Source organism: Aulonocara sp. 'chitande type north' Nkhata Bay, linkage group LG7, assembly GCF_057382095.1.
Source record: "Aulonocara sp. 'chitande type north' Nkhata Bay isolate Kocher_YH1m ecotype deep benthic linkage group LG7, A_spYH_male_GT1.1, whole genome shotgun sequence".
In the NCBI taxonomy this organism is placed as follows: domain Eukaryota; kingdom Metazoa; phylum Chordata; class Actinopteri; order Cichliformes; family Cichlidae; genus Aulonocara; species Aulonocara sp. 'chitande type north' Nkhata Bay.
In genome coordinates this window covers 1,041,953-1,065,776 of record NC_141350.1, presented here as the reverse complement: position 1 = coordinate 1,065,776, position 23,824 = coordinate 1,041,953, and the positions used below count along the sequence as shown (strand labels likewise).

The 23,824-nt window shown below is 47.3% G+C and overlaps 1 protein-coding gene across 5 annotated transcripts in view; it reads left to right on the top strand.

Annotated features, from left to right (window-relative positions):
• Window positions 1-23,824, top strand: part of znf423 (zinc finger protein 423) — a 128,076-nt gene that overhangs the window by 103,392 nt on the left and 860 nt on the right. For all 5 annotated transcript variants that reach the window (XM_086297863.1, XM_086297862.1, XM_086297859.1 and 2 more), the window contains 2 exons: window positions 4,511-4,642; window positions 11,557-11,672. In XM_086297863.1, the coding sequence (XP_086153989.1) occupies window positions 4,511-4,642; window positions 11,557-11,672 (248 nt within the window). The remainder of the gene's footprint in view (window positions 1-4,510; window positions 4,643-11,556; window positions 11,673-23,824) is intronic.

The following is a 23,824-nucleotide window of genomic DNA, read 5'->3' as shown; positions in this document are numbered from 1 at the left end:
ACTCGTTGTCTGAACTTTAACCTTTCAGGAGCAGCTTGGCTTTGATGAACAGGGACTAGGAAGCCCAACTACCAAAGGCGCGCAGACACTGCGCCGGGCACTTTTACCGTCTCCATCACGCGTTTGTGAGAGATGGTGCCTTCAAACGTTTGAAAGCAGACTGGATGTGTTTAAATGCACAGATCGGGCGTTGTAGCTCAGCATCCCATCTTCATTCAGCAGTATGTAAAAAATCCACAGAGTCAGATGAGGAGTAAACAAATGATGAAAATATTAACAGTTACCTCACAGAGAGAGTGATGGAAACAGGGAAAATGGAAGATGAGAGGAGGGAGGGAGGGAGACTGTGTGTGGGTGTTGTGTACTCGCGGGACCTCAGCACTGCAGCATTCTTCCTCTGTGTGTGTGTTTGTGTGTATGAGAGAGAGGGTGAGTAAAGGTGGGGGCACTCTTGGGACCCCTCCAGCACTGCAGCAGGTTGTGTGTTTCTACGAGTGTGTGTGCATGTGTGTATTCTCCAGCCCCCACACTACCAATGGGTCAAGCTCACACCCCGCGCATTGCCCCCCCCCTGCCCCTGGTTGCCATGGAAACACACCTTGAGCGAGCCCCCCAGAGAGGTGCATACTCCTCCTCCTCCTCCTCCTTCCGTCCACTGCTCTCTTCTTTCTCCCGACGCCTCTGTTGCTCTATCCCCGTCCGTCCCGTCATCTCTCCTTTCCTCTCCACAGCCTTCCTTCCCTTTATCTCGCTGCCTCTCTCTTGCCGTCCTCCCCATCAGTCGCCTGGCTTGGTTTACGGCCTTTACACCACCAGGGACCAAACACACACACACAATTTACTGCTCTCACACACACATCCACATTCATATAGTTTGGGGATGGGGGGGTTGACAGGAACGGGGAAGGCCAGTAATGGAAGGTAGATACCCCAGAGACCCCCAGCAGCTATTCACAGAGAGAGGGAGGGGACGGTGCAAGGTGTGGGGGCCGGGCACCCACAGGAGTCCCCAGCCGAGACTAAGAAAGGGTTAAGATATTTGTGTATGCACGTAGCTGTGTGCAGCATGTGAGAGGAGAGGCAGCGCCTTAGGGAGTCACCCCCCAACACAAACCAAGGAGCTCATTTATGTGTGTGTGTGTGTGTGTGTGTGTGTGTGTGTGTGTGTGTGTGTGTGTGTGTGTGTGCGTGCGTGTGTGTGTGTGTGTGACGGGTATGATGCCACCTGGTCCTTCTCCTCTCGTCAATTAGCCGAGAGAGAGAGAGGTGGGTAACAACACAATGAGACTGAGGGAGAACACGAGCAGTGGGGAGGTTGTGTTGGAGGAATTGTAATGATGAGTGTGGCTGCAGTTTGGACTTGTGTCCCTCCTTGTTGCTGCCTTCTGCCCATCCACACATACTGCACTCACACTGTTTGCTCGCTTGCTAATATTTCCTCTTTGAGGCGAAACTTTAGCAGCTGTTGTGTGCGCAGTTCCAGCGTTGTCTCGTGTGTGATCACGCTGTAGCTGTGCTGTCTTTCTGTCCTTCTGTCTGTCTGATATGCTAATCGAATGCTGTTAGATAAATGTACGATTACAGACAGGAGACAGAGCTCCTGACACATGGCAGAATACATGTTCGACAACGCACATTTCTAAATGACAGTATAGCAGCATGACATTTATTTAAAGAGTGCGATTAAATGTTCCACCAATAACTGGTTTACCGTTGAAAGCATAGATTTGCTTTGATGTGCATTTAAAAAGCAGAGAAAAGTTAATTTTGTGTTGGGTAACAAACTCAGAGTCCTAACCTTCACCCTGCCTCTCTCCCTCTCATCCCGCTCTCCCCTGTGTTCTCTGTCCCAGCACAGGCCTCCCAGGGTTGTGTGTCTGTGTGTGCGTGTGTGTGCGGTGGTGGATCAAATGCACTCTGTGAGACAAAGCGTAGCGGCTGCTCTATGACTCTGTCATCTCACTATGGGTCACATACACTCACACACGGACTGTGTCTCAGAGGGGGAAGCACACAGAGACAGTGGTCCCCACACACACACTGATCAAAACAATGTATTTGTCAGAAAAGAGAACTCTTTCATGGGACACACACACGGGCGATGGAGGCCTCTCTCCATGCCCTTGTGCCGGACAGCCCAATTATCTCTCTGCACCTCACTGTTTCCCCTCAGTTCTCTCTCTCTTTGTGCGTTTTGCCGCCCTCTCTTTCTCTAGTTTCGTATTTTTTGGCCCCTGTTTTTCACCCTCCCTACATTTGATTGACCAATAATTAGCTTCAAAGGTTTCTTTTGTAATTCTGTTTTTGTTGACGTCATCTGTGCTTATCGAATCAAACAGTCCTTTTTACTGGCTGATAAAATACGAGCGTTATTGGCTAAATCCAGAAAAGAAGATGATCACATCATGAGGGAATAATGCGTTTTACAACCCTGGTTGATGCCTTAGATTAAAAAGAAATTCCCCACCCACCTGTCAACTCGACAGAAACATAACGACTTTGCTTGATTTGTGCAACGATGTGTGTTTGTGTAACTGCAACAACTGCACAATAACCTGGAGCAGCGCTGATGTTGGACTCATCATTGTGTACATGAGAGGGTGGCTGATGTTTGACCGCTCCCTCTGATCCTGGCAGCGTGGGAGAGTGCGAGGCGACTTCTGAAGAGAGCTTTGCCCCCACTGAGGACACGAGCTTTAAAGTGGCTTCGACAGAGCCCCCCAATACACATGCACACAAGCGCGCACGTGCACACAAGCGCACACATGCTGAGCTCACTGACGCGTAGGCATTACTTACAGCGTTGGCCCTCTGCCTCCGTATCACCTTCTGTACAGCTGAAATGATGCATTGTTAAATAAAGGCGTCCTTTTAAGGAAATAATGAAAATGTGACGATTGATTCAGCTGGTAGAGCCGCACACGCCTCTCTCTCTCTGTGCGCCTCGCTCCGTGTGACTCTCTCCTGCTGGTTCAATCTCCTAGTAAATGATAATGAACCTCTATCTGTCTCAGTGTGTCTCGGACACTCTGGCGCCCCACACAACCCAGCAGCCTTTGAGGTTTGTGTGTGTGCGGGGGAACGGGGATGTTTGGGGTCCACGGAGCATACCATCTCATTCACATAAGCCCATGTGGCGCACACACACACACACACACACACACACACACACACTCTCCCCCGTGGCTATTGAGACGGGATTAGGGCACCCTCATGTCGGCCTTTGAGGCACAGAGAGATAGGAATCTGTGTGTGCATGTTTGTGTGTATTAGTCAGTATGGGTGTCATGGATGTGTGATTGAAGACGTTATTAACCTTGCGATCCCCTGCAGCTCTGACGCTGAACTTCCACAGACTCTTTTGCCGTGTCGGTGTGTGTGTGTGGACGTTTGCACTTACAGGACACGAGATAAGTGACAAACGAGGGAAAAGACACAGATCGCGCGCTCTGTGCGTTCGCATGTTTGTGTGTACGTGTGTGCGGTTCCTCAGGAGGTCACAGATTGCCCCACAGAAGACGCCATCTGATGTCTCCGGGCAGGGCGGGCCTCTGGTGTGCTTGTGTGTGTGTGGGCGACTGGGGCGTCTGTCCTGTGTGGTACAATGGTGATAAGGACAACGGGCAGGAGACCAGATCGTCAAGGGGTGCACGCCCACCTTTCACCGTGGGTGTTGTGATGTCACTCACGCCATCTTAAAATAGACGCAGTAACACTGCTATGATCCTTAGAGAGGACAAAGGCTGATGACGTCTGCTCGTGTGATGAAGCTCGATGATATTTACATTTAATCTCCGTTCAGAACTCTTTATGTTTACGCAGCGAGCTCCTTATCTCTCATCTATACTACAGTGCTGCTGTGATGAGCTATGGAGCACCGTTAGCGGCTGTCACAAACCGATCAATCTTAATTTGAATTTGATACAAAATGTAAGGCGTGACCAAGTCTTACACAGGAAATCCGAATACTGTACGTGAAAATAAGTCGCACGGAGTGCGAATTGGAAGCCGTACCAATTAATCAGAGAGTGATGGACCAAGAGAGACGAAGGGGGACACAGAGGAAGGAATGGGTGAGTGAGGGATGGATGAGTGACTGCAGTGGGGAAGGACAGATAATGAGGACAGAGGGAGGCAAGGGATAGCTGTAGGAGGGGTAGATCATCCCCAAACCCGATGGGGAAGACAGGCAATTACCAGCTGGGAAAGATTTTGGTTCTTCTCGGAGCGTGAGCAGGATAATGTCTCTCAGTTCAGTTTTCCGTACATTGTCCTTTCAATTCTGCTCAAACTACAGCCTCCCATCATTTCGCTGATATTACTTATTATAAATTCCTTGTTATAAATACTGGAATGGTAAACAGTCTAAAGCCATTGTGTGCATATCTGACAGAGCACACAGAAAACATCCACCGTGCATGTTGTATGAATATTCTGATATCATGTCATGTGTTCCCGTGTTATGTCGTCTAATCCGGCCTCCACACGCGTGTCTGTCTCCTATTTGCAGAGGAAGGCATCAATCATGAGTGCAAGCTGTGTAACCAGATGTTTGATTCACCTGCCAAGCTGCTTTGCCACCTGATAGAGCACAGCTTCGAAGGCATGGGAGGTACCTTCAAGTGTCCCGTCTGCTTCACAGGTGAGAGGCAAACTCACACATTTACCTTCAAGGACGAGAGCACAGACGAGTCCTTTTCTCTTGTGTCCAAAGTCTGCTTTGATTTTAAACGTCATCAGTTTGATGACGTACACGACAGGTGACTGTTGTTCTTCGTGTTGGTGAAGATTTACAGCTGTGCTTGTACAGATGCTTCGCCATCAGCAATGGCGAAAAGAAAAATGTCCTCGCTGTTTTGTGTTTTATTGTGTGCTAAATAAAACCGTCTGAAAGCCAAAGGGGTGTGCTCAGCCTGGTAAAGTTAATATCTGCACTTGAATCATCCTTATCAGCTGCTGTACCTGCTGCGGCTCAGAGCTGTCTCTCTCTGCGTCGCGCTCAGTAAATGTGCTGGAACGGCTTTGGCATTTCAGATTTTGCAATATTCATTGTTTTAACATTTCAAACTGTGGGAGTGATCCCGCAGCAGGGCGCAGCAGCTAAAGAAGCCCCTACCAGAAGTGTGTGTGTGCAGATGTGAACACAGTAATGTCTCCAAATATGGAGTACTTTCAGCCTTTGCAATACACTGGAGGGCAGAAACAAAATGCTGGATGACCACATTAGGCCTGCGGTGTTCACACTCTCATTCAGCACCTATTTTAGGAGAAACTAAGTCAGCACCTTTGCTTTTGCTTCTTCTCGTTCCATCTCCCTCTCTGTGCCTGGCTCTCCGTTGCTCTCTTTCCCTCTCTCGGTTGTTGAGTTTGTCTTGTGTTGTGTGCCTACCCCCCAGGTACACACAAACGCTTTAAACTTTAACTCTATTCCTTGGTGGCTTATGAATTAGTAAGATGGGCACCACTCCTGTGGGGAGGCTTAATAATTCAACACATACACACTCACAGCGAAAACCAAAAGTTTACTGAAACAAAGGGAAGAGAAAGAAGGAAAAAAGTGTGTGAGACGGCGCGGAAGTTAAAAAAAGGAGAGATAATTTATTGATAAATAGCACACGGTCTCTGAGGACAGCGCTTCCTGTTTTCTCTCGTTCCTTCTACTGCTTTACTCCGTCTTATATGTTCCGTCCTTTCCAGTCAACCTTCATTGGCTTTGGATGTATTTGACTGTGGTTGGGGGGGTATTTATTAGAGATGGCACGATACCACTTTTTTATGTCCGATACCGATATCATAAATTTGGATATCTGCCGATACCGATATGAATCCGATATAGTGTTTTTTAATCAACAAAACTGTTTTTTAATATCTTGCTGCATTTTGTATAAGTTCATACTCAAGTTTAAAACAACAACTACACTAAAGCTATTCTGTTATACCTGTATGCAAAAAAATATATTTCATAGTTCAGCAATACTGATCAATCTAATAAACTTAAACCTACACCATCCTCCCTATTCTGGTATTTTAAAGAGTACTTAGCATAAATATTAAGCAACCTAACTAATAGGGTTCCAACTCCCAGCAACAACAAAAATAAATAAATAAAAAATAGGGAACCACCCCTCACGCTCCACCTCATGATGCTTAATCAACGTAATCAACCTTAATTTGATGCAGTGTGAAAAAAAATGCACAGAAATCAATTATTTTTCAAGAAATATTAAATAGATTCAACATCTTTCTTCAACAAAATTGCAGACTGCACAGATGGTACCTTCCCAAAGGAAAAAGTACTATAGCTTACTAGGGTATATATATTAGACTATTCATTTTACATCAAATTAAAACTTTGGGTGTCAGATAATTATTTATTAAAAGCTCGACATTTTAAATGAGAATAAGAAAGAAAAGTATGTCTTTGTGCCCCCTTTTCCCTGTTAATGCCCTATCGGCCCCCCTGGCTAAACTTTGCTAGATCCGCCCCTGCACAGTTACGTCAGCTACATAGAAAAAGATCCTCGAGTAGAAAGTAATAATAAATACATTCTAACAACAGCTGATCAAGCTTAAACGTGCTGCTGTTGTTCAGCCGCTGGTTTCCTCTTTCTGGTGCAAAGTGGGCCAAAAACAAACCAGAGACACGGACTCGCGACAGAAAAGCCGATCAGCTGATCATTAAGCAGTTTCATGATTGAAGTAGCAGCAAGAAGACGCAGTCGCTTGTTAAGCTTAACGCAGGAATGCTTTACAAACATTCAGAGATGGACTTACACACTTGCTTTACTTCTCTCGGGGATAACTTTGTCGGAGATGAAATGCCGGGTTGCTAGCGAAGCTCCACATGCTATCCAGACCACCGACAGGTCCCGCATGCCACAGCCGCTCTATCACGTGATGCATACTGCTCCGACGTGCTAACGTTCTGAGGTGAGTTACGGCGTGTTGCAAGTTTTGTGAGGTGCTTTCGTGATATTTAATGGATCGGATTACATTTTTTATTTTTCTCCAATATCCGATCCAGTAATTTAGGTCAGTATCGGACCGATACCGATACGTAATATCGGATCGGTCCATCTCTAGTATTTATAGTGTATGCTAAGTGTCAGTTTTGATTCTTACTCTCCCAAAACATCATCATGTAGGACAACTTTGAGTGCCCTGAGTCAAGTTTAGTAATACAGCCTGAATTTGACACCTTACCCACACGTAGCTGGACTTCCCCTTCAGGTCACTGCCATCAGTGGTGAGATATCTTTGAGTCCCAGTAATCACTGGTTAATCCTAACCAGTTAATTAGAAGGCAGCTGGACTTCTGTTTGGTTGCATACGTTAACTGACTGATGGGAATCGTAAAAGGATGATCCTGTTCATCCGGACGTTACCAGTGGGAGAAACGTTTCTTCATCATCCAGATGACCAACGTTTCCTTTTAAGCAGCACATGTGCACAATGACTGAAACTCGCTGAATCACTGTGCACATGTGCTGTTTGTAAGGACATGTTGGTCACCTGTCGAGTGACACTGAAAACGCTACGTCCAGATCAATTCGATCAACCTTTTGGGATTTACTCACCAGGATGATTGAGAGCAGGGCGATATGACCAAAAATATTTATCACCATTAGGGTTGCCAACTCCCCGAAAAATAAATAAGGGACACCTCGTGGCCAGGGCCGGGCGACCCAGTTGTCTTCACCCTTCCCACTGTGGTTAATTTTCTAGCTCTTTTTTTGTGTGTGAAATTATTTTTAACCATTTGACTTGAAGTTGATTTAAGCAGATGCATATTGTTTGTGATATGACCATATGGGAAACAAATGATCATTTAGCCATTTATTTTTAGCTCAAAATGACAACATTAACACAGTAAAACAGGTCTCTTTCTTAAACAGAAGCCTGTCATGCTTAACTTAAATTAATAGAAAACAATAGAAAGAAAAATATTCTTGTAACAGTGCACATTTAGTGCATTTAGTACAATTGGCTTCAGTTGAGGTATTATTTCAGCTTTTCTAAAGCTAATCAGCTGCTCCTGTTTGTAAACCCGCTTGTTCCCATGATTACGCAACTTAACTCATCATCATTATTCATCTATGTATTACTTTTATGTATTAGTCATCTATTTGTTGTAATCATCTATCCTTGCAGTCGTTTATTACACAAAACAAATTATATTATCACACTTCTGGCCACATAGCCCTGATATTCACTGCACATGCCCATATTAACTTTTTCCAGCCAGGTGTTTTCCTTTTCCCATTCTTCCCTTTCTCTGAGGGGAACAAACATTGCTGCTCTAATGCTGGGCTTAAGCTGGGCAGACACTGTGCGATTTTTTTCTGTCGCGTTATTCAGCTCCTGCTCAAACTGCACGATTGACTCGCAGGGGTTAGAAGTTCATAGGTCACGATGCAGAGTCTCACACTATACGGCCCGATGCTCTGATGCGACCTGAGTGCTCACACTGTGCCTCCATAAAATGAAGGTTATAACAGAAAATCTGTCGCTCGCTCTCTCTGTCTTTCACTCACACAGACACACCACCACCATCAACTTTGCTAAATTGCTAATGAAAAACATGATCAGGCAGCTGTGACTGAGCAGCATGTAGATCCAATTATTTTCATGGTTGTTGTGGTCGTGATAATTTTGTGAGGCCACATCGAAAAGGCTCGGATGAGCTTTCCAAAGTTGTGCCTCCATCGCTTGTGTCCAGATCACACGCTGCACCGCCGTGCTGCTCCGTCTTTTTCACTGACATTTGTGTTTGCGCGTGCGCAGTGTGAGAAACTGCGGTGACACCCTCACGACCAAGCGATTGATGATCGGGAGCTGGTCGTGAGGTGTTAATCGCTTCTCGTTACCCCACGTATACTACACGATGCACGACGCACGATGAAGGCCAAAATCGGGCCGATCGCCAAAACGGTCGCACGACTCAAAAATCGGCTCAAAATGGGCCAAAAATCGCACAGTGTGAGCCCAGCATAATGCTGGACTCCTGCAGTCTCCTGCCCCACATATACTGCGTCGTGCATCGTGTAGTATATGTGGTGTAACGAGAAGCGATTGACACCTCACGACCAGCTCCCGATCATCAATCGCTTGGTCGTGAGGGTGTCACCGCAGTTTGTCACACTGCGCACGCGCAAACACAAATGTCAGCGAAAAAGACGGAGCAGCACGGCTGTGCAGCGTGTGATCTGGACACAAGCGATGGAGGCACAACCTGTAGAACTTTGGAAAGCTCATCCGAGCCTTTTCGATGTGGCCTCACAAAATTATCACGACGACAACAACCATGAAAATAGTTGGATCTACATGCTGCTCAATCACAGCTGCCTGATCATGTTTTTCATTAGCAATTTAGCAAAGTTGATGGTGGTGGTGTGTCTGTGTGAGTGAAAGACGGAGGGAGAGCGAGCGACAGATTTTCTGTTATAACCTTCATGTTATGGAGGCACAGTGTGAGCACTCAGGTCGCATCAGAGCATCGGGCGGTATAGTGTGAGACCTGCATCGTGACCTATGAACTTCTAATCCCTGCGAGTCAATCGTGCAGTTTGAGCAGGAGCTGAATAACGCGACTGAAAAAATCGCACAGTGTTTGCCCAGCTTTAGGTGTACTGTCATCCGAGACTTGCACCGCAGTGTCGGCGTTTGTTTCCCTGTTGGCCATGCTTCTTGTTGTGGTCATCTGTTGTCTTCCGGTATTTTCTCCGTAAGCGACCTTTCCTCGACCAATGAGATGAGCGGTAATCTGAATTGTCATACTCGAATTGTCATAAGTGTGCTGTCAGCTCATTGGTCACAAAGCAGGAGAGGGGCTGGGAATTATGTTTTCAAACAAAGCGTTAATTCCATTAACATTTATAGACTACTTTTGATTCTCACTGTATTACGGGACAAAGTGCGTCCCTTATTAGCTCAATACGGGACGTGTACTTTTGTTTCGAACGGACGATTCCGTATTTTAAGGGACGGTTGGCAACCCTATCCATATACATTTGAAAATTTGTGATAACGATATAACTGACGATATAATTAACACGAGACAAAATACTTTACGACTCCACAACTTTATTAGTGAAAAAAAAACACATCAATGTATTTTCACTTAAACAAGCAGCTGTTTTTATGTGCATTTTAAAGTTACGATATAACTGACGATATAATTAAAAAATACTTTTACAACTTTATTAGTGCAAATGCAAATTCCTCGTTGACAGTTTAACCAAAAGGCGTTTCCAGTGGAAACTGGCCGACACATCCTCAGCATAACCATGTATAATATCCACAAAACTTAAAAAGAGGTTAAACACACACAGTACGGTAATATTATGTTGAAGCACAGTACGTATCACTCCGCGAGGCTCCGCCTACGATAGCCGTAATGCTCCGAAAATCCATCAAGCGGTGCGGCTTCGTAGCTCAGCAAAGTCGTACTGAAACATCTGACAGATTTTCGAGCGCCGTGCACATAAAATCGTTTCCAGGTCAGTAAACACGACCAGAGTTCATACATAAGGCACACGGGATTATAAGGAGCTCTGTCGACTTTCAGAAAAATCAAAGGATTGATTTTAAGTGCGCCGTATTTTCCAAACAACACGGTAATAACGACGGCCCGCTAGCATGCGCTACCAAAAATAGTGCTTTGTTGTGTATCTGACGGACGAAAGCCAAACCAGTTCCACACCAGTGAAGCTGCAGCATTTTTACAAACCAGTTCAGGTTCATCTGTTTCATTCAACGATTTGCTTTCGCCGCCATGCTTTTTCCGACATGTGCGTATGAAAACAAAGGCACTGCGCATGCGCGTTTTACCCATATTCTATCGCGATATTTCATTTTTCTATCGTTGCCAAAATTACACCGGTATTACCGTGAATGGTATGATATGGCCCAGCCCTACTTGAGATGCATCATGGCTGGTGGGAAGCCTTTGTATGAGACCACCTGTGGGTCCTTTCTCATCCAAAGCTCTCATCAGTCAAGGCAGCATGAAATTCCACACAAGCCCAGATGTGAACATCGTGAAAAACACGAACAAACAAGGTTTACTGTCGTGCAGAAGTAACTGCCTCAGGTGATGGGCAGCATGTACATTTATTATGTAACAACCTGAAGAGAGACGAGCACATATTACAACAGCTTTGAAGTTTATCCTTCCACTGACTCTTTTTTATACCGTCAGCCAAACTCAGCGAGTGTCTTCGGCATCAGCGAGAGGCTGGGCTGTCCTTGATGTCCTTAATAGAAGCAAAACAGATGGAGCCAAATACATGACAGTCAGGTCAGCACTTACACAAAACGGCTCCCCAAAAATCCCATGATTAGGGGACAACGTCTTTCACTCTAGTCTGTCGTCTCTGTCCAGGATGTGCGCGCTGGCGTCCTCAGAGGACTGCTCTCTATCCTTCAGGTGCAGGCCGACTGCTCCGTCCCCCACCCGGTCAGACAGAACCGAGGAAGCCTCTAGAATCGATTCACACACGAGGACCTCATCTAATAAACACTGTGTAACCTGCTCTGTGTTTCTTCTTCTCTCAGTGTTTGTGCAGGCCAACAAGCTCCAGCAACACATTTTTGCTGTCCACGGTCAGGAAGACAAGATCTACGACTGTTCCCAGTGTCCACAGAAGTTCTTTTTCCAGACAGAACTACAGGTAGGACACCCTCGTTCTATCTCTGTGTTGACATTGACCTAATTTTCCCATCTGTGTACTGCTCCAGGTAAATTATTAGAATAGTGCAGACGTTGCTGCAGCACACTGTAGTGAATGAACTTTGTGCAACTGTACAAGAAGGTGTAATCCGCAAATATCCGAAACAAGGCAAACGCTTTTCAGTGTTCCTCAACATCCACTAACTTCAGTATGTCCTGTCACATCTCCTCTTTCACATAGTTCCTGTTCTTCTGTCCCTCTTTTTCCATCTTTCCTCATGAGGCCCGGCAGGCTTCTGGCATGCTTCGTGTTTTTAGGGTCCAGACGCACTGAGTGTGTGTGTGAAAGAGATGAGTGGATATAAGTCACCCCAGAGTGGGTCCTGGACCAGCTGTGGCCAGGTCTGTGATGATGTAAACCTTCCTGTCATCGTCCATTTCTTGAAGCCTTTGGCAGCTGAGAAGTCAAACATGGCTACTGTTAGCGGTGAAACATCGTGACATCGACGGATCTGTACGTGAGACGTACACAGGATTTAATCCCACGTAAAATACTAAATATTTACAGTTTTAATTCATTTTTGTTTGTGGGTCAGTGTGTCTCCATAAAACCTGCAGAAGCACCATCACACGTCTGCTTGGTGCTATTTCCTGTTTCTCTGTTTCATATATTACATCTTTATTGGCCGTCCCCTCAGAATGACACAGCTAACGTTTGATCGGTCAAAAAAGCAGTAACATATGTATTATGTTGATGTGCTGGCTTCATCGATAACTGAGAGAGTCAGCCACATAAAAACAAAAAGAAAACATTTTGTAATCATGATTATTTGAGTTTGGGCAAGGCCCAGCTACCCTGCGCACGCACACACATACACACACATACACACACATACACACACACAAAATGGCAATGATATAAGGCCAGTGGTGGTGGGCATATGGCTGGCCAGTCCATTTAACAGCAGGGTGACTGCTGGACCCTGTCGGTTAATGTCCACACAGGCACCGCACACACCTCCCTCGTTCTCTGCACGCACACGCACGCACACACACGCGCACGCACGCACACACACGCACACACATGCACACACCTCCCTCGTTCTCTGCACGCACACGCACACACACGCACGCACACACATGCACACACCTCCCTCGTTCTCTGCACGCACACACACACACACACCTCCCTCGTTCTCTGCACGCACGCACACACACGCACACACCTCCCTCGTTCTCTGCACGCACACGCACACACACGCACACACACGCACACGCACGCACACACACGCACACACCTCCCTCGTTCTCTGTACGCACGCGCACACACACACACACACACACACACACACTTATACCAGATGATTTCTCTCCTGCCGTCTGACCAGGTCACAGGATCTTCACAGTGATGAATTGACACGATTGTTGTTTGGTTGTGTGGAGGCGCCGCGGGCAGACGCTTCCATGCTAAACTCATGAACATGTTTGTGTTTAACATTTCCTGCTCATAATTTCATGGTGTTACAAGAAGAAGAAGAACGCGTTACAATGCTCGTATTTAAAATGAATATTTTAGCCCGTTTTTAGTTCAGACTCGTTTCCTGTTTAATCTCGCCTCATCACTTCGCCTCATATCGAGCTCCAACATGGATCATAGAAGGTGTCTGCTTCATCACCTTCGCTGAGCTTTTCCCAGCTCCTTCTCCTTCCTCCTCTTTGGCTGTTGCACTGGTGCTAAATCCATCTTGTTACTCTTTGGTCCTGACCCAAGTGTGTGTGAGTATGTGTGTGTGAAAAGCCCGAGCCTGACCTGCCACAGCTCCACTGCCCCATGGGAGGTCTCTCTAAGTGGGCTAGACAGAAAGGCTGACTGGGGGAGATGGAGAGCTACAAGCATGGAGGTTAATGCCACTGCTAGCTGTGTGCGTGCGCACGTGGAACTGAGAGAGTAAGTGGAATAGATGTCATTTGTGTGTATGCGTGCGTGTTTTAATGAGGTATGGATGGATGAAGAAGGCTGGTTGGCCGGCTAGCAAAGGCTTTGGCCTCTTTGAGCCCCTCCGAGGGGCCATATGATGTCACTCTCTGTTTGCGCACACGTGCACACACGTGCACACACAGTTGCACCCCAAGGGTAATTGCAGCACGGACACGCCGCTGCATCATCCTCTCTCCCTTCTGACTCCTTCAGCCCCTCTCTCCGTCTCTCTCTTTGCATACAAAGTTCTGGCTTCCTCCATCGCTCACATCCTTCTGTCTCTGACACATACAGACTCAAATCTTTTCGTTCTCCCTTCCCGTCTTCCTCCCTCGCTCTGACTCCCCGCCGCCGTCCCAGAAGAACCAGCCCCTATGCATATTTTAGCCCCTCTCCTCTCTTCCTCTCTTCTGTGCCTCTCCCCAGCGCCCCATAAATAGTGCAGACGTAAGCTGGTAAATAAGAGATGTTTTGGTGTGTCTGTGGGTGTGTAAATAAAAAATGCTGTGGCCCTGATCAGTGAGGCCCTTCTGGATCTCTCTGCCTTTACTCCCAGACTTCACAGACGACTTTCTCATTCTCTGTTTTCTTTCTTTCTTTTCCTGCTTTGCTCCTTTTTTTCTCACTAATTAGCATCACTGTATCTGTGTTAAAAGGCTGACTTACATTCGCTCCTCTAATAGATGTACATTCTTAAAAACTACCAAACGTAGCTTATACTGGGTTTTAGCCTGCGTTATTTCCAGTATTTCATCTCCATCCAAATATGTACATTATGTACAGTAGTCGCATGAATCCTGAAGACTGTATTTCCCTCTTGTGGATGTTTCTAAACAGTCGTTCAGCTCTGTTTCAGCTCTGGCTCCCTCCCTCGTTCCCCGATAGTCATCTTGATCGTCACATTCGTCTTCAGCCTCCAGGGGGTGCTAGACTGCAGCGTCTGCCCTCCATGCTTCTTTCTCCCCCTCGTTTTGTTTAAATCACCCACTTTTCTCCCCTCATCTGTTTTGCAACATCATTTCCTTTAGCTCTAGTAAATATTTAAACACTGCTGGATGGGTGAATCGCTGGTCAGATGAATAGAAAGATGGATGGGGGGGGTCCTTTTGCTTGTGTGTTGGTTTCTATACACATATATACACATATATAGTGCAATGATATTATTGAGTACAGCAGCATGAAGACATCGGTGCAGCTCCTCATCAAGTGCTGCATGTTGAGGCTACCTAGAAAGTAGAAAATATGTAAATCTATGCCCTCACAGCAAAACTAATGAAAAAAGCTGTGCTCCTGGTAGTTAATGCAAAGCAAAGAATATGGTGGGAGACGTGTTCACTGCCTGCTGCTGGTATTAGAGCACAATGTGGAATGAGCTGTGTTTAGCAGTCTGTCTGTGAATAATGTTATCTTTGTGTTTGTGTGAATCTGAGAGCCTCACTGTCTCGCTCTGACTGAATTATGGAAAGGTGTGGATGTGGCTGAACTGGCAATAGGGTGTGTGTGTGTCCGTGTGTGTGTCCGTGTGTGTGTCCGTGTGTGTGTGTGTGCGTGTATGTGTGTGAATTTGATCCGTAGATCCCTGTGGCGTTCCAGGGGAGCGTACTCAGCTGCCCCACTGCTCACTGGGAGACTGTGTTATTAGAATGGGGACCTGGGACATGCACACACACACACACACACACACACACACAAACACGCGCACACACACACACAAACACGCGCACACACACACACAAACACGCGCACACACACACACACACACACAAACACGCGCGCACACACACACACACACACACACACACACACAAACACACACAAACACGCGCACACACACACAAACACGCGCGCACACACACACACACACACACACACACACACACACACACAAACACGCGCACAGACACACACACACACAGTGATGTCCCTGAATCCCCAGACTTGTTGTTGTTCAACAGGGAGAAGACACAGAAAGAAAAAGTGATTCAAAACCGAAGAGAGAGGTGGAGACACAGAGAGACAGAGACAGAGAGACACGGAGACATGGAGAGACAGAGACACGGAGACAGAGAGACAGAGACACGGAGACAGAGAGACAGAGACAGACAGACACAGAGACACGGAGAGACTGAGACACAGAGACAGAGAGAGACACGGAGAGACAGAGACACGGAGAGACAGAGACACAGAGACAGAGAGAGACACGGAGAGACAGAGACACGGAGAGACAGAGACACGGAGACAGAGACACAGAGACAGAGAGAGAGACAGAGAGAGAGACAGAGACACGGAGAGACAGAAACACGGAGACAGAGACACAGAGACAGAGAGAGAGACAGAGACACGGAGAGACTGAGACACGGAGAGACAGAAACACGGAGACAGAGAGACAGAGACACAGAGACAGAGAGAGAGACAGAGACACGGAGAGACTGAGACACGGAGAGAAAGAAACACGGAGACAGAGACGGAGAGACAGAGACACGGAGACAGACACGGAGAGACAGAGACACGGAGAGACAGAGACACGGAGAGACAGAAACACGGAGACAGAGACACAGAGACACAGAGACAGAGAGAGAGACAGAGACACGGAGAGACAGAGACACGGAGAGACAGAGACACGGAGACAGACACGGAGAGACAGAGACACGGAGAGACAGAGACACGGAGAGACAGAAACACGGAGACAGAGACACAGAGACAGAGAGAGAGACAGAGACACGGAGAGACTGAGACACGGAGAGACAGAAACACGGAGACAGAGACGGAGAGACAGAGACACGGAGAGACAGAGACACGGAGAGACAGAAACACGGAGAGACAGAGACACGGAGAGACAGAAACACTGAGACAGACACGGAGAGACAGAGACACGGAGAGACAGAAACACGGAGACAGAGACGGAGAGACAGAGACACGGAGAGACAGAAACACGGAGACAGAGACACGGAGACAGACACGGAGAGACAGAGACACGGAGAGACAGACACGGAGACAGAGACACGGAGAGACAGAAACACGGAGACAGAGACACGGAGACAGACACGGAGAGACAGAGACACGGAGAGACAGAAACACGGAGACAGAGACACAGAGACAGAGAGAGAGACAGAGACACGGAGAGACAGAGACACGGAGACACAGAAGCAGCTGATTACAGTAACACGTCTGCTGATGCGACCTCAGCCATCACTGATGCTTCGAGCGCTACAATATTCTGAATAAAAGGCGTTTTCATTTATAGTAGTTTAAAGGTTGAAGCAGAAGCAGCTTAAATATGTCAACAGAAATATTTTAAAAGGAAAGTCAGAAAAATGTTCTGGTCACCGCCCCCCAGGAAAAATTCAATCCAAATTGTGTCTGTGGCTGTTAACACTGTAGGAACTTTGTGCAGTCTTCACCGTTACACACACGCAAAGCACGTTTTGTTCATGTTGCATTTACATAGAAGGATAAATAGTAAAATGTAAATGGCCTGCATTTATATAGCGCTTTTCTAGTCCTTAAGGACCCCAAAGCGCTTCACACTACATTCAGTCATCCACCCATTCACACTCACATTCACACACTGGTGATGGCAGCTACATTGTAGCCACAGCTGCCCTGGGGCGCGCTGACAGAGGCGAGGCTGCCGGACACTGGCGCCACCGGGCCCTCTGACCACCACCAGTAGGCAAACATGGGGTTAGTATCTTGCCCAAGGATATTTGGCATGCAGCCAGGAGGCAGCCTGGGATCGAACCACCGACCTTCTGATGAGTGGCTGACCTGCTCTGCTACCTGAGCTACAGCCAGGGGGTCCATGAGGGGGTGAGGGCACACCTGTACGCGTTCCCATTTATGCTTTCACGAATGTAAAATCGTAAAACAGTCGAAGGCATCGGCAGCAGCAGTCACAGAGGCCGTAGTCACCACCACGAAGTCACTTTGATGTGGTGCGATAAACAAATGGATGCACATGAAGTGGAGCGACAAATACAACGGACACTATGTGAGCCAACGCCTGGAGGGGTCCTAACAGCTTGGACCAGGTTCCTGTCATTTGGTGTGTGTGTGTGTGTGTGTGTGTGTGTGTGTGTGTGTGTGTGTGTGTGTGTGAGAGACAGGTAAACAGCAGCAATGTGTCATAGAACAGAAGAGGCACTGTAGTGTTGTGCTGTAGCAGCTCTGCCAAAACACACTGTGGCAGATACAGGCACTCGCAAACACACTGCACCTCCATGCATGTGTTGGTCCCTGTAAGTCTGATTGTCTGGGACATTATTACGTCAGCCATCAGTGATAGTTTGACCACAGTCTTCTCCTCTCGTTCACTCTTCACTGCTTTTACATGTAAACTGGCTCAGAAACATTTTAAGTACGTTTTGAATGCATCAGCTGATTGTAGCAGTTTGGAGTTGTTACAGAGTGTCCCGGCTTTTTCACTTATTTCATTCACAGACGTTTCTTCAGCAGCAGCAGCTGATGAGTCAAACATGTTCAGTTTACTGTCACACACCAGCAAATATTCACAACAGAGAAGCTGCGTCCTCGCATTTCATTTCCATGTGTCAGCTTTACAGATGTGGTTCATTTTTAGACTAAAAGCCACAGCTGGAGTAACTTTAAATACAGTGCACAGAAAGAAAGCCCATAGTAAATATGAAGCTCGTGGGTTGGAGCATATTTTATTGGTTAAATTGGGAGATTCAGCCTGTTAGATGTTCATTACTTAAGTCGTTAAAATGAAGCATAAAAACTATTGTTTGGTTGGTTTGTTCGCCACACACGTTTTCTCTCTCTGCTCCTCAACACTCAGATAAATGGGACTTTCTTGATTATCTGATATTTATTAACAGCTTCTGTTCAGTCGTCTTCATCTGCAGCTTTGCATTCACTTATATCCCCATTTCTTCATCTGTGGCTTCAACCCTTTCCTCTCACCTTTCATCCATTATTTTACGTTAATCTTTGGTCAGGGCTTCATGTGGTTTAGGCGTGTGCGGTAATACGACCAGCACGCTCTGCTGAATTGCGAGCGCATGTATCGGCTGAATCGTGTGCGTGCATTTATTTAACCTCTCCCTTTCCATTTATTTGCTTGTCTGTTGACATTTTGTGTGCGTGCGTGTTAGTGAGGATATTTCTGTGTTTTGTTAAGCAGTGGTCATCTGGCACTAAACTTTGCCGTGTGTGAGCGCTGCATTCCTCAGCACTGAGAGCGCGCTGTGTGCGTGAGGACGAGAGCCATGGTTCACTTGAAGCAGCACATGTTTGTCTCCGTAATGGTGTGACTCAGATGTGTTGTGCAGTGCTCGGGAATGATCGGTTATTTCTGCTGGAGGTGAGGTCACTTCCTACTTTGTGTAACAGCTTCCAGCAGGGAGGCGCCACCTTTGCTGCGAATCTGGTGGAGAGTCAATCGTGTTTGTCTTTGACGTTGTGTTTGTGCGTGCCCTTCATGCTGTGAGTGTATTTTGGGTTTCGCGTACCGGTCCAAGCCTGGCTGCATGGGCCAGGAGCAACAGGAGAGGGGACGTCCCCGTGGGAGGAAGAAAGGGAGGGAGCCCTCCAAACAGGACACGGTCAGAGGAGTCACCCTGGGTGTGGTGACAGTGTAGTGGGGGTGGTCATCGTGACTTGGAAAGAGACGGCAGTAAAGGAGGTCTTTCTGATCATTTGACAATCGTGTGTTCTTTACAATAGGAGGAAGAGCTAGAGAGACATAAGACTGAGGGATGGAAAAGCAGAAGGAGAGCAGGGAATACATGTCGGCGGGGCGTTAAGGGCAGGGGGTGCGTTTATTTTTGATCTGCTCCCGAGGCAGCATCCTGTCCTGGACAGGTGGGGCTAAAGACGAGCCAGGGAGCAGAGGAAGAGGACTAAGACGGCCCATCTGCTCGTCGCAGACACACAGACACGGATGCTGTTGGAGGAGTGTCAGCTCGGAGCTATAAATACACTGAACCCGAAGAAGAGCACAAGACGACTGAGGTGATTTTTCATTTGGTGTTAAAAACAGCAACAGAGATGGGGCGCGCACACACACACACTCATCTGTGGAGGCAGCACACACAGACACACACACAGCATGTGGACTGCTTCCCCCGCGCGCGCACACATGCATGCATGCACGCACACACACGCACACACACACACACACACACACACACACACGCACACACACACACACACACAGCATGTGGACTGCTTCCCCCGCGCGCGCGCGCACACATGCATGCATGCACGCACGCACACGCACGCACGCACACACACGCACGCACACACACACACACTCATCTGTGGAGGCAGCACACACAGACACACACACAGCATGTGGACTGCTTCCCCCGCGCGCGCACACATGCATGCATGCACGCACACACACACACGCACACACACACACACACACAGCATGTGGACTGCTTCCACTTACCCCCGCGCACGCACGCACACACACACACACACACACACACACACACACACACACACACACACACACACACACACACAGCATGTGGACTGCTTCCACTTACCCCCGCGCACGCACGCACACACACACACACACACACACACTCATCTGTGGAGGCAGCACACACAGACACACACACAGACACACGGCATTGTTCCAACAGCAGTGCTTCCTCTTCCTGTGACTATTACACACTTGGCACCTGCTTTTCAGAGTGCACCTGTTACATCATCACAGAACAGCAAAGTGTGCGACCGTACCTGGAGGTTTGCACCTCGGACTGATTCAGCCGAAGAAACGCTGCAGCTGCGCAGGCTTCTCCTCCTCCACTGTTCTCTCTGCATCAGGCTGACCGGGCTTAACAACCATCACGCGCCTGTGCATACACGTACATATTAGAGACGGCGGTGGCGCTCCTCCCCCCTCTATAACTCAACACAAAGGCACCCCCCCATTTTTGTGTGTGCGTAATGGTGTAGGCAGCAGATAGGATTAGATTTTCTCTTATCTCTATCTGTTCCCCATGAGGCTGTGTGTTCTTGTGTGTATATTCTAGTTTTCTGTTCTGCTTGTTTTTGTTTTTTCCTTGGTGTGTGTGTGTGTGTGTGTGTGTGTGTGTGTGTGTGTGTGTGTGTGTGTGTGTGTGTGTGTGTGTACGTGCATGTGGCCTTAGCCGTGAGTGCAAGTCTATGACTCTGTTCCTGTTTGTGTGTGTCAGCGTGGGTAATGCGACAGGGCCATATTTCCCCCGGGCCCGTGGCTCTGCAGGCTTTAGCCTCGCTCTCTCTAAGCAGTCTGACAGTCCTGTGTATCGACTGGGCCCGTCTGGGTTCTTGCTACGTCTCCAATGTCCTCGGTTAAAAGATCAAATAAAATTCTGAATTCACATTTTAAATCAAACCTTTCAGGAAATTTGCAGTAAAATATACCAAAAAGTAAAAAAGCAGCTTAAAAACTTTTACATAGCAACAGACTTTTGCTTTTATTTATGCCGTCCTTGTTTCCTCAGTTTAAAATATTATAAATTACTGTGACTACAAATGTCGGTTCAGCTGTTTCACTTTAAAACGTTCCTAAAATTTAGGGGACAAACTCTGTTCACTTTTCTGAAAAGCTTTTATTCTGAAAATAACACAGGTGGAGTTTCTTTGTAAATTCTTAAATAAACTTCAAACATCCTCATTCTCTCCACTCGCACCTTCCTCTGTCACCCTCTTTCTGTGGAATATTTCAATTACTCTGCTGTAGAGCAGATCTCACACTGTGACACACACACACACACACACACACACACTGATTGATTACAGGGCTGCATAATCGATAGCAAACCCCTGACTACTGTGTAAATGAAGAGGAGTTGTCAGGGAGTGTGTCGTACGAAGCGTGTCAGACTGTCATCCGTCTCTTCATTTCCTTCCTCCCTGATGCCTCCCTCTCTTTTCTTTCCTCCTTTCCTTGCCCCTCTCCTTTGGTCTATTTCCAGCAGTCCTTTGCAGCGCCGTGAGGCCCTCTGGGGAGCGACCGCAGCCTCCCTCCCTCTGTTCCTCCCTCCTCGTCCTCTGTCCTTCCTTTTCATCCGTTTCTCCATCTACAAATCAATACAGCAGCAGTTGGACCCAAAGAACCTGAGGGAAAACACTCTCTCTTTTCCTCTTTAGTTCCATTCTGCTTTCCTTGTTCCTACTTTTGATCCTCCTACAACTGGATCATATTTACTTTTCTTCCTCGTCTCCACTCCCCTTTTTAATGTCTCATATACGGCCTCGTATATGAGACAAAAACCAGATATGCACGGTCCTTTTGGAAATGAACAAGTGAACACTGGACACATGAGCAGTGGCCAAATTCTCCTCTCTGTCTTGTAAAGAGGAGTTAGCCTGACCTCTTCTGGTGGGAAGAGGAAATGCAGCCAGTTTGGCAGAGAGGCAGAGGACGAGCGAGGCCGACAGAGTGAGCCGCAGTAGTTGGGCGGAGAGAGAGAGAGAGGGAGAGGGAGAGGAGGGTTTCTCTATCATAATGGGGTCAGTGGCTCCCAGTGAGCTCTCCCTCCTCACTAGAGTCCTTCACACACACACTCACGCACACTCACGCACACACACTCACGCACTCACACACACTCACACACACACTCACACACTTGTTTTTCACTGTCCCGTTCGTTATATTCCTCATATGCTCATCCATTTCTGTAAAACCCTGCGTGTGTGTGTGTGTGTGTGTGTGTGTGTGTGTGTGTGTGTGTGGGGAAGGCTCTCCAGTGTAGGGCATTAATACCCTTTGCTTTGCTCTGGACAGGGCAGCTTGGCCTCTAAAGCCGAGTGACAGAGACTCTTAAACGGACATACACAGTCATACAGCACACACATAGCCTCTGTCTCTCTCTCTCACACTCACACACACACACACACACACACACACACACACACACACACACCAAAGGGCTCAACAAAACATGCGCAGCAAGATAAGGGCCATAGAATGACAAATAAGTATTTATCAACCCCAAAGCACGTATAATCCTTCACATTTCTGTCCCCATCCACATCCTCGCCTCGCTGTTCCCTTCACCCCCCCATCCCCTCCTCTTTTTTGTCTTTTTTTCTCTCCATAGTGGGGCCTATCTGTGAGACACAACGATTAATCTGAGAAAGCTGCTTTTAGTGGTGGCGAAGGGTGGGGGTGGGGGCGTTGATTGGGAAGATCTCACTGGGAATTGTATATTTGTGTGTGTGTGTGTGTGTGTGTGTGTGAGAGAGAGAAAATTTCACAGGGAGAAAGCGGTAACATCCAGGGAAAATGAGGAGGAGGAAAAAATCCTAGTGGAATTTTCTCTGATACACGCACTCATTTCCAAAAAGATCTTTCCAGTCATCTCCACACACACACACACACACACACACACACACACACACACTAACTCCCCAGCTCTAGATGTTATGCTAAATTCCAAAACTGGCAAATCCAGATTATCAGGGGTTCAGTTTGTCTCTGATATGGAACGGAGGACGGACTCTGTATGTGTGTGTTCATGTTCACGAGAACACAAAGCATGTTTCTGTGTGTGTTTAACATCCCCAGTGAGAGTTGTGCGCGCTCCAGCTTACCTTTACGTGTGCATCTAGTTTTCCATTAAGATAAACTGTGCCGTACATCCACCGTCATGCTGCTCAGCCTCAGTCCATCGTCTCCATCGTCTCTGTTTTGACCTCGAGGTCACGTCTTCGGTCTCTCTTTGAGCTGGTGTGAATTTTCATTTTGAAAAAAAGTGTATTTTTCTTTTTGCACTGTGATGATGTAATGATGTGAACGTGTCTCTGAGTCATGGCGACACTTTCTGTAAAATATGAATCACAATATGAAAAGCTACGAGGGTTCCAAGGCCCTGACAAACAAACCGGGGCGCTCCAAACACTACACGGTCTTGAGTTGGTCCTACGGACTTCCTATTCCATCTGCAAAAATGGCGGATCTGTTGTTGCTCTATTGTTGGCCGCGTGTTGAGCTTGGTGTTTAAATTGCTTTCAAACTGCCATTTTTCTTTTCCCTCGGTTGTTTTCCCGTTAGCACACGTGAGGCTCTGTGCTGCACCAACCGGTACGTCGCAGAGTCGTTTCTCTCCCGTTCTCGTCTTTCGTCAGCCGGCGTATGGAGGAGCGAGGAGGCCTCGCTGTCTGTGCTGTGGGAGGCGGCTGTGTTTCTGCTCTATTATTGGGTGGGGGGGCAA